Source organism: Myxine glutinosa, chromosome 1 (genome assembly GCF_964187855.1).
Source record: "Myxine glutinosa chromosome 1, kmMyxGlut1.1, whole genome shotgun sequence".
NCBI lineage: Eukaryota > Metazoa > Chordata > Myxini > Myxiniformes > Myxinidae > Myxine > Myxine glutinosa.
In genome coordinates, this window is record NC_136261.1 from 345675689 (window position 1) to 345695373 (window position 19685).

At 32.7% G+C, this 19685-nt stretch overlaps 2 protein-coding genes across 4 annotated transcripts in view; one reads left to right on the plus strand and one right to left on the minus strand.

The window, feature by feature from the left end:
• Positions 1 to 3018, plus strand: part of EDRF1 (erythroid differentiation regulatory factor 1) — a 110634-nt gene extending 107616 nt beyond the window's left edge. For all 3 annotated transcript variants that reach the window (XM_068098292.2, XM_078769863.1, XM_078769864.1), the window contains one exon: positions 1905 to 3018. In XM_068098292.2, coding sequence (XP_067954393.2) covers positions 1905 to 2139 — 235 coding nt within the window. In that variant the 3' untranslated portion in view covers positions 2140 to 3018. The remainder of the gene's footprint in view (positions 1 to 1904) is intronic.
• The window catches only part of MMP21 (matrix metallopeptidase 21), a 73151-nt gene continuing 56397 nt past the window's right edge, over positions 2932 to 19685 (minus strand). The window contains exons 7-8 of the mRNA XM_068098306.2: positions 4142 to 4314; positions 2932 to 3845 (exon numbers count right to left, since the gene is read on the minus strand). Coding sequence (XP_067954407.2) covers positions 3543 to 3845; positions 4142 to 4314 — 476 coding nt within the window. The 3' untranslated portion in view covers positions 2932 to 3542. The remainder of the gene's footprint in view (positions 3846 to 4141; positions 4315 to 19685) is intronic.

A 19685-nucleotide genomic window follows, 5' to 3' on the forward strand; every position in this document is an offset into this window, starting at 1 on the left:
CTAATCTGGTGTGTGGGTGTATCGAGGCACAAGCAAGAACTCTGTTTAAAATTGGGTCGCCACGTCAAAATCCAAGATGGACCGCCAATCCGCCATGTATGTCTGAACCTTGTGAGCGGAATATCTTGAAAAATAAGCGAAGTACCAACTTCTAATCTGGTGTGTGGGTGTATCTAGGCATAAGGAAGAACGCTATTGAAAATTGGGTGGCCACGTCAAAATCCAATATCGCCACCTCCATGTACGTCTGAACCTTGTGAGCGAAATATCATATCATAGCATGTTTTCTGCGTCTTAACCTTTGTCAACTCACATCACTTCACCGACGGGGGACCTAGGCGTAACGCTTGTTTAAATAAACATAAATGCAAATTTCGCATGTGGAAAAAGTAAGTACACCCTTGGCTCTAATAGGTGGTATTGCCCCCTTTGACAGAAACAACCCCAAGCAGGCGTTCCTTATAACTGTCTACCAGTCTCTGACATCGAGTGGGAGAAATTTTTGCCCACTCCTCCATGCAGAATTCTTTCAACTGTGCGATGTTTGAGGGGTTTCTTGCATGCACAGCTCGTTTCAAATCCCCCCACACCATCTCGATGGGATTTAGATCCGGGCTTTGACTTGGCCGTTTCAGAACCCTCCATTTCTTTTTTTCAGCCATTCCTTGGTGGATTTACTGGTATGTTTAGGGTCATTGTCATGTTGCAAGGTCCACCTTCGGTTGGGCTTCAACTTTCCGACAGATGGCCTCACATTATCCTCAAGCACCCTCTGGTACAATGAATAATTCATCGTGGATTCTGTGATGGTGAGCTGCCCAGGCCCCGATGCAGCAAAGCTGCCCCAAATCATAATATTTCCACCACCATGCTTTACAGTTGGTATCAGGTTCTTGTGGTGAAATGCTGTCTTTGGTTTTCGCCAAACATGTCTTCTGGTACTGTGGCCAAATAGCTCTACCTTTGACTCATCTGTCCAGAGAACATTGTTCCAGAAGTGCTGGTCTTTGCCTCAGTGTTCATTGGCAAACTTTAGTCTTGCCCTGATGTTCTTTCTGGACAGCAAAGGTTTCCTCCTGGCACACCTCCCATGTAGATCAAATTTGTGCAGCCTCTTTCTCATGGTAGACTTGTGCACTTTGACATCAACAGTGGGTAGATCTACCTGTAGGTCCCGTGATGACATTCTGGGGTTCTTCGAGACTTCTTTCAACATCTTGCGGTCTGCTCTCGGGCTGAACTTGCTGGGGCGGCCTGGCCTGAACAAGTTGGCAGTTGTTTGGAATCTTCTCCACTTGTAGATGATCTTCCGGACAGTCGAATGATTGATTTCAAATTGTTTGGAGATCTTTTTAAATCCCTTTCCAGACTCGTAGGCATCTATAACCTTCTTTCTGAAGGCCTCAGAGAGCTCTTTTGATCTAGGCATGGTGACGCCGCACACTTCAACAACAAAAAGAGCAAACCAAACTAAATGTCTGAGGTTTAAATCAGACAGGTTCCTCCAAGATCCTCTCTGACGATGTTCTAATCATTTGCACTTGAGCTGGTGCACCTGATTCTAATTTTAGGGATTTGAAGTAGTGATAAATGTAGGGGTGTACTTACTTTTTCCACATGCAAAATTTGCATTTATTTTTATTTAAATTATACAATGGACTACAAAATGTAAATGTTTCATGATATTTGTTATATTATATCACCTTTATCTATCAATATTGTTGAAATGAAGATCAAATAGCTGTATGTTGAAATATGTTGAAAAAGTCAAAACTTTACACGGGGTGTACTTACTTTTTCACGCGACTGTATATATATATAGAATTTTTTTAATTTGCTTCTTTTTTTTCTGTTCAGGTTGTACTTCATGGCTCAATGTTTACCTTCTCATTTTTTTGCGACAGCCCATTCAGTGACCCTTCGGTCCAAGAGGCCTACCGTGGGGCATACCTTGCAGTACTGCGGACATCCAGTGCTCAAAGCGGTTCTGGGAATCTCCCACACATGCTTCGCTCCGTGCTTTCCCAGCTGCCCGGTCACGAAGCCTCTCAAGAGCATCCACCTTCACCACGTCGCCAGATCTCCCCCAATCGCTCTGTGCCCAGTCGACCAAGAGCAGCCAAGATGGATGGCACGTGACAGCCAGAACCAACTCTTCTTGCCTCATATTTGCCAAACGTATTTCTTCGCCTTTTATAAACGTTTATTTTATTGTTGTGCAAGGGTTTTGATGTATATAGGATTATGGGTATACTGTCGACAACACAGAGTGTGCTGTGAGTTTGGATATTTAGCGCAGCATTCTAGGAAAGTATTAAACAACGCAACGTTTGCTGTTTTTCATGCTACTGGGTGTGCATATTACTTTATGTGCAAAAGTGAGATATTTTCAAACTTGCAGTTGAGTGGTGCACATAGGTATTTTGTGTAATAAGCTAGAAATGGGTGTTTCCATCTTGTTACACATTGTGCTGGATGGAACTAACTTGTAATGATTAATTGTTATAGTTTGGTTATGTTAACTATGTATTTATTAGTTCACCGTTCACCGCTGGCCAAATGGGAATAGCGAGCTATTGCATTTCCCTGGTAAACATCCACACATTTGTGTCGTGGATCATAATAACTGGGAGCTTAGGTTGAAGTTACAAGCACAGACATCAGAACACATTTAGGAGTTAATGGAAGTTGTCTTTTTGATACAAGCCGGTGGATTATTTATCTGGAAGTGAAAGTGTTGCTGACGAAGGACAGGCAGGAGGCATAACTATGGTTCCTTCCGCTACTAAAAGCCATATCTTGTGCTGTGACTTAAGTCGAAAAAAAATGCACAGCTGATTGTGCAAACTTTCGTGGCAAATGAGAACGGATTGTCAGTGTAAACATTGAACAAGTTCACAGCTTTCTTTGCTTAGCTGTGGTCAACACATCTTAAATTGTCATGTTATTTTAATGACATCGTTTTGAAGTTCATTAAAGCAGATAAATAGCATGCGATGCCATGCGCATGTTACCCAATCCTTGTCTGCATCGTGCATCATAAAATATTTTGTGCCACATTTGCACAACAGGTTAGCATGACGTCACCGGAAAAGTGATGCGTCGTCGTTCGGAGATATTACCTCGCACTCGTCGTTATTATCACAGCAAAGGCAGCTGATTGTCAGTATGGAGTTGCACAATAAGTTAATAAATAATGCGAATTTCATCATTGTCCTTGCCATCTACCACGTTAATTCTCGAGCATGCCATTCATAAACATCTGTATTTTGGGGATTGAGATCGAATAATCAGTGAGCAGTTGTGACAGGTTTGAGATCGTCCTTGCAGTCTTTTTCTAGTGCAACCCAAACACATCATTTATGAATTACTGCATCTTCTAAATGCTTCACCTTATGATGAGCACATGTAACACCCCACAAGTTTACATGATCTTCTAAACCACATCTCCAATATGTCGTGTTGACCATGGAGAATTGAGGACAATTGGTGGGGAAAAAAAATTCTACCTCCACAGTCGTGATAAACCTTTAACCACATCTTCAGGCCATGTTCAACATAGAGATGTGAACATCACAGACATCTTTCCAGGCGTCACTCACGCTCCTTCCAGGCAGCAGATCACGCAGAGGTATCTTTGGAACTGCACGGTGATGCCTTGAAGGTACCACTTGCCATACTCGGCTGTTTTTGAGCAGGAACAGTGAGCCGAGAGAATACGAGTAATATGCAGCATCAAGCCCTCCAATGGGATGATCACCTGGTCGTACTGGTAGAAAAAGTGATACGAGAGGAATGGGGTGCCCAGGAACTGGCCTGCGCTTGTAGATGTCAAAAGCTGTTACCTATAGGGAAGAAAAATGTGAAATTTAATAACTGTAGATAACGAGGTATTACCATGCTTTGGAAATAAGAGTACATCAAGAATGTAATTTGAATTTGGGGCAAATTACTTTTATGTATCACACAAAGTGGACAGAATTCTTGAAATTAGAGATGCTGCAAGACAAATATTTCTTTGTAATTGATAAACCACTCTGGGTGATGTTTGGTTTTAAAATGGCTGTTTCTGATTTCAGACTCAAGTTGTCATTGAAAAAAAAGAATTATACAATTAAGACAATGAAAGAATATCCCTCACATTGTTCTCCTTGAAGAAATAAAGGTGCCGGTCTTCATTGTCGAAGTAGACTGTGTCAATTGGATAAGGGACGCCAGGGAATTCTTCAGGAATAAGACGAGGATAGGTCACACCCTCAGGATCGACAGAATATACCTGGTCCCTGTTGTTATCATAGCGCCAGTAGTACGCACCTGTGTGGATGAGGCAGTGACTGTGTCAGTGTCTTACATACATTGATGTTTCTTCCACATTTTGGTTCATAAGCATTTCGCCTCACTGTTACCTTGGATATGTACCACCCTCCCAAAACTCCCTGGGCAAGAGAATTCCATATACAGTATCTATTTGTGTATATATATATATATATATATATATATATATATATATATATATATATATATATATATATATATATATTTGTGTGTGTATACATATATATATATATATATATATGGGATTATTGAAATTCTCTGACCAAGACAAATGCCATGATGATACCACATGATGTCATGACTGCAGACCCAGAAGGTTCATTTAATCATATGGAGATCTTCCATACCACATCCGGCCTTGCCTATTACAGTTAGAGGTGCATCATGAGCCAGTATATAAGCCGAAACGCTTCAAAGTCACTAAGTGGATGAAACAGCGATGTGTTGCCCTGATGAGCCCCAATAATGGCAAGTCCAGTCGGTACCTTCCCTTTTCATCTGCTTGGTGACAGCTTTTGATGTTCACATTCTTGTACTGGTTGAGGCCCTTCTGGGTTTGCAGTCATGATGTCGTCGTGATGGTATCATCACGGCGTTGTTACTGGTCGGAGAATTTCAATAATCCTCATCTTGCAACTCTCGACTACTTATAAGCAACGGTGATGCTTCTTGGTTGTGATTGATGGGTGAAACACAATGTGTCCATTTGGCAAATGGCACTTGTGGGCTCCAAATACGATCTGGCCTCACCAATCACCGTTAGAGGTGCATTATTACCTCGTGTGTATATATATATACATGTGTATATATATATATATGTATATATATATATATATATGTATATTATATGCTGGGTGGTTTTCCATTGCTTTGCCAGCAGAACTCAATGGCAGACATTTTGAATATGGTGTGGGTACAAGCACCCAATATCATTTTTTTTGAAAGGAACTGCAGGATCTTAAAGGGCCTGTCCCTGTTCCATGGTGAGACAGCTGGCTTAATACCCCCTGTGAAAGGACAATAATACTTGGCGGGTCGTTTAACATTGACGTCGACGTTTTTATTATTGAAAATAAGTTCAATGAAGTTGATAAAACTCTACTGCGACACATACACATTTTTCCCATCAATGTGCCAGCACTTTGGTGCCATCTGCAGAAATCTTTGGGATGGATAAGCAGTCATTTAAGGATATGTGCTTTGCCATCTTAATGATTAATCTTGATGCCACACAGATGTTCTTTGCATGATCCAAAGATACGAATACGAATACAAGCTGATAAGTCTGGACTATATGAGACATAAGTTGTAATTTACCAGCCTGTCTCTGCTGGAGTCGTACTGATCACATTTGCTGCATTAAGGCGAGCATTATCGTGCAGTAGAGACACTACTTGAGACGACCCATCTGGCTGTCATCTGCATATTGCTGGTATCTCATTCTTGTGTCACAAGTCGCTTTTATAATGTGCATTGGTGGTCTTCCTACATTAAATAAATTCCCCTTGATTTAAACCATAAAGGTCCCAAAAACACTTAAGTCATAAGCTTTTCCATCTGAAGCTGGACCTGAAATATTTATGGTGGTGGAGACAAAGAATGTGGGTACTTCAAGAAATAATCTCCTTCTGGCTGGTTACATTCCAGAAGCTGTTACAATGTGCCTTTTGATCAAACATGAGATCCTTTCTCGTCCTAAAATGTTATATGTTAATAAACTATATGGAAACTCTGTAAACCAATTCTGCAGATCTATACAACGTGAAGACCAAATTATACAAAGCATTCTCTGTAACTGAATAATGTGTTCATGAAAGAATTTGTCCGATATCATTTGGTCCTCAAGTTGTATAGAATGCTAAAATAAGTTATATATAGAACAGGTTTGTGAGAATGGCTCTAGAAATTTAAAAGAACCTGTTCCAGAGTATTGTAAAAAAATTCGAGAACATGTTCTTTATGAGAGGGCTTTAAAAGCTTCATGGCAATTTAGCAACCACCACATGCCAAAGGAGAGGAATTACCTCTTCTGTCTCGCTGGTTTCATCAGCACACCCTCACCCCACTCAACCCTGCTGGTCCAACAAATCAGCTTTTTGAAGACCTTATTAAAACATAATCATTCTTTAGTTACTGTGGTGAGACAAGTTTATGTGTAATCATAGGCATTAACACACACATTTTGACCAGCTTGTCATTTGCTACGCAACCACAAGCCTGCATCAGCATAAATAGCCAGATAGTTAATTTTGAAACGAAGTTGGGAAATTAAATGCAAATTTAACTCTGACTTCTGTGTATATTGCCCATTGGAAACTCCAGAGAGCTCTATCAATATCTATAAAATCTCAAGAGACCATTTTGATTGTATCATAAATTTTTGAGAATCCTATAAAATCTCAAGAGACCATTTTGATTCTATCATACATTTTTGAGAATGGAGAAGGTGAAAGGATTTTGGAGTTTGCTGATGGAGCTGATTTGTTGATTTGTAATACTCAGTTCCAGAAAGAGGATAATAAGCTTGTTCAGGTGGGTCACGTCAGGTGGGTCGACGTCACGTCAGGTGGGTCGACGACAACTGTTGACTACCTGATGGTGCGTAGGTGAGATAGAGGGCACCTCCGGGACACAAAGGTGATCCCGGGGGAGGAGGCTGTTTCACAGCACCACTTGGTTGTCTGCGACATAAGGGTGATAGGTGCGAGGAGAGCTCGGCGGGTGAAGTACCAACCGAGAATGAAGGTGTGGAGGTTGAAAGAGGTGACAGTAAGGGAGGCATTAAAAGAGAGGATGAGTATGGTGGAGGATGATGTGGTTGAGCTTGAAAGTGGTTGGATGTCAATGAAAGATAGTCTGTTGGGAGCCGTTGGTGAGGTATGTGGATGGACAAAAGAACCACCGAGGCACTCGGAAACATGGTGGTGGGATGATGAAGTTCGAAAGAGGCTTGCCGAGAAGAGGAAGAAGTTCAAGGAGTGGCAGAAGGCCAAGGGTACGGGGGTAGGAGAGTGCAGAGCATGAAAGTTATAAGGCAGCCAAGAAAGCTGCAAAGAAAGAGGTAGCAAAGGCGCAGGAGGCATGTAGGCAAATGTTTGGAGAACGCTTGGATTTGGAAGAGGGTCAGAGAGCGGTATTCAGGATTGCAAAGAAGATAGCGAAAGAGAGGTGTGATGTGATGGGGGTGAGTTGCTTGAAGGATGAAGTGGGACAAATCGTTGTGGACCCAGATGGAATTAAAGGAAGATGTAAAAGATATATGGAAATGCTGTTGAATACAGAGAATGAATGGGATGGCAACATAGAGAGTAACCCAGTTTTAGGACCGGCAGAGAAGATAACTGAGAAGGGAGTTGAGGAAGCGATAAAAGCAATGAAGAGTAGAAAAGCGGGAGGGCCGACAGGAGTTGTGGGAGATATGTTGAAGGCAGCGGGAAATTGTGGTGTGAAGAGAATGACAGAGATCTGCAATCTGGTGGTGAAAGAAGGCCGCATTCCAGTGGTTTTGGAACTGAGTACCCTTGTCCCTCTATACAAGGGGAAAGGGGACCCTCTGGAGTGTGGCTCGTACCGAGCGATAAAGTTATTGGAGCGTGGAATGAAGGTATTGGAAAGGGTGTTGGAGAGGAGGATAAGGAAGAAGGTGAAGATCGACGAAATGCAGTTTGGATTTATGCCAGGAAGAGGAATGACAGATGCGCTCTTTATTGTGAGGCAGTTGCAGGAGAAGTACATGGAGAAGAGGAAGAAGTTGTTTCTTGGGTTTGTTGATCTGGAGAAAGCATTCGATGGGGTTCCACGTGAAGTATTGACATGGGCATTGAGGAAGTTAGGAATGGAGGAATCGTTGATCAGAGTAGTGATGGCAATGTACAAAAGAGCACGCACAGCTGTAAGGACGAAGGACGGGAACAGTGGTGAGTTTGAGGTGAAGGTGGGAGTTCATCAGGGGTCGGTACTAAGTCCACTACTATTTGTAGCTGTGATGGAGGTGCTGGCTCAGAACGTAAAGGAGGGTTTGCCGTGGGAGTTGTTGTATGCAGATGATCTGGTGTTGATTGCGGAAAGTATGGATGGACTGAAGGAAAAGATGAACAAGTGGAAGGAATGTATGGAGACAAAAGGTCTGAAGGTGAATATCGGAAAGGCGAAGGTGATGGCAAGTGGTAAAGCATGTGGTGAGGTGGAAAGAACTGTGAAGTGGCCACGTGCTGTGTGCAGGAAGGGTGTCGGAGTGAACTCCATTCAATGTACAATGTGCGCTGAGAGGGTTCATCAAAAATGCAGTGGTCTGAGAGGGTCATTAACCAGTGTGGCAGCTACATTCAAATGTAAGGTGTGCACAGAGGGAGCTGCAGATGGAGGAAATGTTGAGTTGGATCTTGGAGACGGCGTGAAGCTGGAAGGTGTGAAAACATTTTGCTACCTCGGAGACATGCTGAATGGAGAAGGTGGATCAGACTCGGCAACGGTTGCTAGAGTGAGATGTGCATGGAACAAGTTTCAGGAACTGAGTGGCGTGCTGATGAGGAGGGGAGTGTCGTTGAAGCTGAAGGGAAAGCTGTATGCTGCATGTGTGAGAAGTGTTATGATTTATGGGAGCGAGACATGGGTAATGAACGTAGAGCAGCAACGAAGGCTGGAAAGGGTGGAAATGCGAATGGTTCGGTGCATGTGCAGAGTATCGTTGAGAGAGAGGAAGACAAATGATGAATTGCGAAAGATGATGGGAATAGAGCCTGTGATTGATGCTGTGAAGAGGAACAGGTTGAGATGGTTTGGTCATGTGTTGAGGAAGGATGAAAGTGACTGGTTGAGAAGAGTGATGGAAATGAATGTAGAAGGAAGTAGAGGACAGGGAAGACCGGGAAAGACTTGGCTAAAGATGGTGCAAGAAGAAATGCGGGCAAGGGGGTTAACAAGGAGAGATGCAGAAAATAGGGCAAAATGGAGAAGATTGTCATGGGGACCAGAAGGCTGACCCCCGCTCTTGCAGGGAAAATGGCCTTAAAATACATGTTGTTGTTGTTGTTTACATTTTTGAGAATCCTATAAAATCTCAAGACAACATTTTGATTCTGTCATCTATTTTTGAGAATCCTATAAAATCTCAAGACAGCATTTTGATTCTATCATACATTTTTGAGAATCCTATAAAATCTCAAGACATTTTGATTCTGTCATACATTTTTGGGAAATCCTATAAAATCTCAAGATAACTTTTTCATTCCATCATACATTTTTGAGAATTATATATATAATCTTAAGAGAACATTTTGATTCTGTCATACATTTTTTAGAGTTCTATAAAATATCAAGAGAACATTTTGATTCTATCATACATTTTTGAGAATTCTATAAAATGTCATGAGAACATTTTTTATTGTATCCTACATTTTTGAGAATTCCATAAATTCTCAAGAGAACATTTTTTATTGTATCCTACATTTTTGAGAATTCCATGAATTCTCAAGAGAACATTTTGATTCTGTCATACATTTTTGAGAATTCTATAAAATCTTAAGAGAACATTTTGATTCTATCATCCATTTTTGAGAATCCTATAAAATCTCAAGAGAACATTTTGATTCTATGATACATTTTTGAGAATCCTATAAAATCTCATGAGAACATTTTTATGGTATCATATATTTTTGAGAATCCTATAAAATCTCAAGAGAACATTTTGATTCTCTCATACATTTTTGAGAATCCTATAAAATCTCAAGAGAACATTTTGATTCCGTCATACATTTTTGAGAATCCTATAAAATCTCAAGAGAACATTTTGATTCTATCATATATTTTTGAGAATCCTATAAAATCTCAAGAGAACATTTTGATTCCATCATACATTTTTGAGAATCATATAAAAGCTCAAGAGAACATTTTGATTCTATCATACATTTTTGAGAATCCTATAAAATCTCAAGAGAACATTTTGATGGTATCATACATTTTGGAGAATTCTATAAAATCTTAAGAGAACATTTTGATTGTATCATACATTTTTGAGAATCCTATAAAATCTCAAGAGAACATTTTGATTGTATCATACATTTTTGAGAATTCTATAAAATCTCAAGAGAACATTTTGATTTTATCATACATTTTTGAGAATCCTATAAAATCTCAAGAGAACATTTTGATTTTATCATACATTTTTGAGAATCCTATAAAATCTCAAGAGAACATTTTGATTCTATCATACATTTTTGAGAGTTCTATAAAATCTCAAGAGAACATTTTGATTCTATCATACATTTTTGAGAATCCTATAAAATCTCAAGAGAACATTTTGATTGTATCATACATTTTTGAGAATCCTATAAAATCTCAAGAGAACATTTTGATTCTATCATACATTTTTGAGAATCCTATAAAATCTAAAGGGAACATTTTGATTCTATCATACATTTTTGAGAATCCTATAAAATCTCAAAAGAACATTTTGATTCTATCCGTACATTTTTGAGAGTTCTATAAAATCTCAAGAGAACATTTTGATTCTATCATACATTTTTGAGAATCCTATAAAATCCCAAGAGAACATTTTGATTGTCTCATACATTTTTGAGAATCCTATAAAATCTCAAGAGAACATTTTGATTCTATCACACATTTTTGAGAATCCTATAAAAGCTCAAGAGAACATTTTGATTCCATCATACATTTTTGAGAATCCTATAAAATCTCAAGAGAACATTTTGATTGTATCATACATTTTTGAGAACCCTATAAAATCTCAAGAGAACATTTTGATTCTATCATACATTTTTGAGAACCCTATAAAATCTCAAGAGAACATTTTGTTTCTATCATACATTTTTGAGAATTCTATATAATCTTAAGAGAACATTTTGATTGTATCATACATTTTTGAGAATCCTATAAAATCTCAAGAGAACATTTTGATTCTGTCATACATTTTTGAGAATTCTATAAAATCTCAAGAGAACATTTTGATTGTATCATACATTTTTGAGAATTCTATAAAATCTCAAGAGAACATTTTGATTCTATCATACATTTTTGAGAGTTCGATAAAATCTCAAGAGAACATTTTGATTCTATCATACATTTTTGAGAATCCTATAAAATCTCAAGAGAACATTTTGATTGTATCATACATTTTTGAGAACCCTATAAAATCTCAAGAGAACATTTTGATTCTATCATACATTTTTGAGAACCCTATAAAATCTCAAGAGAACATTTTGTTTCTATCATACATTTTTGAGAATTCTATATAATCTTAAGAGAACATTTTGATTCTATCATACATTTTTGAGAATTCTATATAATCTTAAGAGAACATTTTGATTCTATCATACATTTTTGAGAATTCTATATAATCTTAAGAGAACATTTTGATTCTTTCATACATTTTTGAGAACTCTATATAATCTTAAGAGAACATTTTGTTTCTATCATACATTTTTGAGCATTCTATAAAATCATAAGAGAACATTTTGATTCTCTCAACCATTTTTGAGAATTCTATATAATCTTAAGAGAACATTTTGATTCTATCAACCATTTTTGAGAATACTATATAATCATAAGAGAACATTTTGATTCTATCATACATTTTTGAGAATTCTATATTATCTTAAGAGAACATTTTGTTTCTATCATACATTTTTGAGAATTCTATATAATCTTAAGAGAACATTTTGATTCTTTCATACATTTTTGAGAACTCTATATAATCTTAAGAGAACATTTTGTTTCTATCATACATTTTTGAGAATTCTATAAAATCATAAGAGAACATTTTGATTCTCTCAACCATTTTTGAGAATTCTATATAATCTTAAGAGAACATTTTGATTCTATCAACCATTTTTGAGAATTCTATATAATCCTAAGAGAACATTTTGTTTCTATCATACATTTTTGAGAATTCTATATAAACTTAAGAGAACATTTTGATTCTATCATACATTTTTGAGAATTCTATATAATCTTAAGAGAACATTTTGATTCTTTCATACATTTTTGAGAACTCTATATAATCTTAAGAGAACATTTTGTTTCTATCATACATTTTTGAGAATTCTATAAAATCATAAGAGAACATTTTGATTCTCTCAACCATTTTTGAGAATTCTATATAATCATAAGAGAGCATTTTGATTCTTTCATACATTTTTGAGAATTCTATATAATCTTAAGAGAACATTTTGATTCTATCAACCATTTTTGAGAATTCTATATAATCATAAGAGAACATTTTGATTCTATCAACCATTTTTGAGAATTCTATATAATCTTAAGAGAACATTTTGATTCTATCATACATTTTTGAGAATTCTATATTATCTTAAGAGAACATTTTGTTTCTATCATACATTTTTGAGAATTCTATATAATCTTAAGAGAACATTTTGATTCTATCATACATTTTTGAGAATTCTATATAATCTTAAGAGAACATTTTGTTTCTATCATACATTTTTGAGAATTCTATATAATCTTAAGAGAACATTTTGATTCTCTCAACCATTTTTGAGAATTCTATATAATCTTAAGAGAACATTTTGATTCTATCATACATTTTTGAGAATTCTATAAAATCATAAGAGAACATTTTGATTCTCTCAACCATTTTTGAGAATTCTATATAATCATAAGAGAGCATTTTGATTCTTTCATACATTTTTGAGAATTCTATATAATCTTAAGAGAACATTTTGATTCTATCAACCATTTTTGAGAATTCTATATAATCATAAGAGAACATTTTGATTCTATCAACCATTTTTGAGAATTCTATATAATCTTAAGAGAACATTTTGATTCTATCATACATTTTTGAGAATTCTATATTATCTTAAGAGAACATTTTGTTTCTATCATACATTTTTGCGAATTCTATATAATCTTAAGAGAACATTTTGATTCTATCATACATTTTTGAGAATTCTATATTATCTTAAGAGAACATTTTGTTTCTATCATACATTTTTGAGAATTCTATATAATCTTAAGAGAACATTTTGATTCTATCATACATTTTTGAGAATTCTATATAATCTTAAGAGAACATTTTGATTCTTTCATACATTTTTGAGAACTCTATATAATCTTAAGAGAACATTTTGTTTCTATCATACATTTTTGAGAATTCTATAAAATCATAAGAGAACATTTTGATTCTCTCAACCATTTTTGAGAATTCTATATAATCTTAAGAGAACATTTTGATTCTATCAACCATTTTTGAGAATTCTATATAATCTTAAGAGAACATTTTGATTCTATCAACCATTTTTGAGAATTCTATATAATCCTAAGAGAACATTTTGATTCTATCAACCATTTTTGAGAATTCTATATAATCCTAAGAGAACATTTTGATTCTATCAACCATTTTTGAGAATTCTATATAATCTTAAGAGAACATTTTGATTCTATCATACATTTTTGAGAATTCTATATTATCTTAAGAGAACATTTTGTTTCTATCATACATTTTTGAGAATTCTATATAATCTTAAGAGAACATTTTGATTCTTTCATACATTTTTGAGAACTCTATATAATCTTAAGAGAACATTTTGTTTCTATCATACATTTTTGAGAATTCTATATAAACTTAAGAGAACATTTTGATTCTATCATACATTTTTGAGAATTCTATATAATCTTAAGAGAACATTTTGATTCTTTCATACATTTTTGAGAACTCTATATAATCTTAAGAGAACATTTTGTTTCTATCATACATTTTTGAGAATTCTATAAAATCATAAGAGAACATTTTGATTCTCTCAACCATTTTTGAGAATTCTATATAATCATAAGAGAGCATTTTGATTCTATCAACCATTTTTGAGAATTCTATATAATCTTAAGAGAACATTTTGATTCTATCAACCATTTTTGAGAATTCTATATAATCCTAAGAGAACATTTTGATTCTATCAACCATTTTTGAGAATTCTATATAATCCTAAGAGAACATTTTGATTCTATCAACCATTTTTGAGAATTCTATATAATCTTAAGAGAACATTTTGATTCTATCATACATTTTTGAGAATTCTATATTATCTTAAGAGAACATTTTGATTCTATCATACATTTTTGAGAATTCTATATAATCTTAAGAGAACATTTTGTTTCTATCATACATTTTTGAGAATTCTATATAATCTTAAGAGAACATTTTGATTCTCTCAACCATTTTTGAGAATTCTATATAATCTTAAGAGAACATTTTGATTCTATCATACATTTTTGAGAATTCTATAAAATCATAAGAGAACATTTTGATTCTCTCAACCATTTTTGAGAATTCTATATAATCATAAGAGAACATTTTGATTCTATCAACCATTTTTGAGAATTCTATATAATCATAAGAGAACATTTTGATTCTATCAACCATTTTTGAGAATTCTATATAATCATAAGAGAGCATTTTGATTCTTTCATACATTTTTGAGAATTCTATATAATCTTAAGAGAACATTTTGATTCTATCAACCATTTTTGAGAATTCTATATAATCATAAGAGAACATTTTGATTCTATCAACCATTTTTGAGAATTCTATATAATCTTAGGAGAACATTTTGATTCTATCATACATTTTTGAGAATTCTATATTATCTTAAGAGAACATTTTGTTTCTATCATACATTTTTGAGAATTCTATATAATCTTAAGAGAACATTTTGATTCTATCATACATTTTTGAGAATTCTATATAATCTTAAGAGAACATTTTGTTTCTATCATACATTTTTGAGAATTCTATATAATCTTAAGAGAACATTTTGATTCTCTCAACCATTTTTGAGAATTCTATATAATCTTAAGAGAACATTTTGATTCTATCATACATTTTTGAGAATTCTATATAATGTTAAGAGAACATTTTGATTCTGTCATACATTTTTGAGAATTCTATATTATCTTAAGAGAACATTTTGTTTCTATCATACATTTTTGAGAATTCTATATAATCTTAAGAGAACATTTTGATTCTCTCAACCATTTTTGAGAATTCTATATAATCTTAAGAGAACATTTTGATTCTATCATACATTTTTGAGAATTCTATATAATGTTAAGAGAACATTTTGATTCTATCATACATTTTTGAGAATTCTATATAATCTTAAGGGAACATTTTGTTTCTATCATACATTTTTGAGAATTCTATATAATCTTAAGAGAACATTTTGTTTCTATCATACATTTTTGAGAATTCTATGTAATCATAAGAGAACATTTTGATTCTCTCAACCATTTTTGAGAATTCTATATAATCTTAAGAGAACATTTTGATTCTATCATACATTTTTGAGAATTCTATATAATCTTAAGAGAACATTTTGATTCTATCATACATTTTTGAGAATTCTATATAATCTTAAGAGAACATTTTGATTCTTTCATACATTTTTGAGAATTCTATATAATCTTAAGAGAACATTTTGTTTCTATCATACATTTTTGAGAATTCTATATGATCATAAGAGAACATTTTGATTCTTTCATACATTTTTGAGAATTCTATATAATGATAAGAGAACATTTTGATTCTTTCATACATTTTTGAGAATTCTATATAATCTTCAGAGAACATTTTGTTTCTATCATACATTTTTGAGAATTCTATGTAATTTTAAGAGAACATTTTGATTCTATCATACATTTTTGAGAATTCTATATAATCTCAAGAGAACATTTTGATTCTATCATACATTTTTGAGAATTCTATATAATTTTAAGAGAACATTTTGATTCTATCATACATTTTTGAGAATTCTATATAATCTCAAGAGAACATTTTGATTGTATCATACATTTTTGAGAATTCTATATAATTTTAAGAGAACATTTTGATTGTATCATACATTTTTGAGAATTCTATATAATCTCAAGAGAACATTTTGATTGTATCATACATTTTTGAGAATTCTATATAATTTTAAGAGAACATTTTGATTGTATCATACATTTTTGAGAATTCTATATAATTTTAAGAGAACATTTTGATTGTATCATACATTTTTGAGAATTCTATATTATTTTAAGAGAACATTTTGATTCCATCATACATTTTTGAGAATCCTTTTAAATCTCAAGAGAACATTTTGATTCCATCATACATTTTTGAGAATTCTATATAATTTTAAGAGAACATTTTGATTCCATCATACATTTTTGAGAATTCTATATGATCATAAGAGAACATTTTGATTCTTTCATACATTTTTGAGAATTCTATATAATCATAAGAGAACATTTTGATTCTTTCATACATTTTTGAGAATTCTATATAATCTTCAGAGAACATTTTGTTTCTATCATACATTTTTGAGAATCCTTTTAAATCTCAAGAGAACATTTTGTTTCTATCATACATTTTTGAGAATTCTATATAATCTCAAGAGAACATTTTGTTTCTATAATACATTTTTGAGAATTCTATATAATCTCAAGAGAACATTTTAATTCTATCATACATTTTTGAGAATTCTATATAATCTCAAGAGAACATTTTGATTGTCTCATACATTTTTGAGAATTCTATATAATCTCAAGAGAACATTTTGTTTCTATCATACATTTTTGAGAATTCTATATAATCTTAAGAGAACATTTTGATTCTATCATACATTTTTGAGAATTCTATATAATCTTAAGAGAACATTTTGATTCTATCATACATTTTTGAGAATTCTATATAATCTTAAGAGAACATTTTGATTCTTTCATACATTTTTGAGAACTCTATATAATCTTAAGAGAACATTTTGTTTCTATCATACATTTTTGAGCATTCTATAAAATCATAAGAGAACATTTTGATTCTCTCAACCATTTTTGAGAATTCTATATAATCTTAAGAGAACATTTTGATTCTATCAACCATTTTTGAGAATACTATATAATCATAAGAGAACATTTTGATTCTATCATACATTTTTGAGAATTCTATATTATCTTAAGAGAACATTTTGTTTCTATCATACATTTTTGAGAATTCTATATAATCTTAAGAGAACATTTTGATTCTTTCATACATTTTTGAGAACTCTATATAATCTTAAGAGAACATTTTGTTTCTATCATACATTTTTGAGAATTCTATAAAATCATAAGAGAACATTTTGATTCTCTCAACCATTTTTGAGAATTCTATATAATCTTAAGAGAACATTTTGATTCTATCAACCATTTTTGAGAATTCTATATAATCCTAAGAGAACATTTTGTTTCTATCATACATTTTTGAGAATTCTATATAAACTTAAGAGAACATTTTGATTCTATCATACATTTTTGAGAATTCTATATAATCTTAAGAGAACATTTTGATTCTTTCATACATTTTTGAGAACTCTATATAATCTTAAGAGAACATTTTGTTTCTATCATACATTTTTGAGAATTCTATAAAATCATAAGAGAACATTTTGATTCTCTCAACCATTTTTGAGAATTCTATATAATCATAAGAGAGCATTTTGATTCTTTCATACATTTTTGAGAATTCTATATAATCTTAAGAGAACATTTTGATTCTATCAACCATTTTTGAGAATTCTATATAATCATAAGAGAACATTTTGATTCTATCAACCATTTTTGAGAATTCTATATAATCTTAAGAGAACATTTTGATTCTATCATACATTTTTGAGAATTCTATATTATCTTAAGAGAACATTTTGTTTCTATCATACATTTTTGAGAATTCTATATAATCTTAAGAGAACATTTTGATTCTATCATACATTTTTGAGAATTCTATATAATCTTAAGAGAACATTTTGTTTCTATCATACATTTTTGAGAATTCTATATAATCTTAAGAGAACATTTTGATTCTCTCAACCATTTTTGAGAATTCTATATAATCTTAAGAGAACATTTTGATTCTATCATACATTTTTGAGAATTCTATAAAATCATAAGAGAACATTTTGATTCTCTCAACCATTTTTGAGAATTCTATATAATCATAAGAGAGCATTTTGATTCTTTCATACATTTTTGAGAATTCTATATAATCTTAAGAGAACATTTTGATTCTATCAACCATTTTTGAGAATTCTATATAATCATAAGAGAACATTTTGATTCTATCAACCATTTTTGAGAATTCTATATAATCTTAAGAGAACATTTTGATTCTATCATACATTTTTGAGAATTCTATATTATCTTAAGAGAACATTTTGTTTCTATCATACATTTTTGCGAATTCTATATAATCTTAAGAGAACATTTTGATTCTATCATACATTTTTGAGAACTCTATATAATCTTAAGAGAACATTTTGTTTCTATCATACATTTTTGAGAATTCTATAAAATCATAAGAGAACATTTTGATTCTCTCAACCATTTTTGAGAATTCTATATAATCTTAAGAGAACATTTTGATTCTATCAACCATTTTTGAGAATTCTATATAATCCTAAGAGAACATTTTGTTTCTATCATACATTTTTGAGAATTCTATATAAACTTAAGAGAACATTTTGATTCTATCATACATTTTTGAGAATTCTATATAATCTTAAGAGAACATTTTGATTCTTTCATACATTTTTGAGAACTCTATATAATCTTAAGAGAACATTTTGTTTCTATCATACATTTTTGAGAATTCTATAAAATCATAAGAGAACATTTTGATTCTCTCAACCATTTTTGAGAATTCTATATAATCATAAGAGAGCATTTTGATTCTATCAACCATTTTTGAGAATTCTATATAATCTTAAGAGAACATTTTGATTCTATCAACCATTTTTGAGAATTCTATATAATCCTAAGAGAACATTTTGATTCTATCAACCATTTTTGAGAATTCTATATAATCCTAAGAGAACATTTTGATTCTATCAACCATTTTTGAGAATTCTATATAATCTTAAGAGAACATTTTGATTCTATCATACATTTTTGAGAATTCTATATTATCTTAAGAGAACATTTTGATTCTATCATACATTTTTGAGAATTCTATATAATCTTAAGAGAACATTTTGTTTCTATCATACATTTTTGAGAATTCTATATAATCTTAAGAGAACATTTTGATTCTCTCAACCATTTTTGAGAATTCTATATAATCTTAAGAGAACATTTTGATTCTATCATACATTTTTGAGAATTCTATAAAATCATAAGAGAACATTTTGATTCTCTCAACCATTTTTGAGAATTCTATATAATCATAAGAGAACATTTTGATTCTATCAACCATTTTTGAGAATTCTATATAATCATAAGAGAACATTTTGATTCTATCAACCATTTTTGAGAATTCTATATAATCATAAGAGAGCATTTTGATTCTTTCATACATTTTTGAG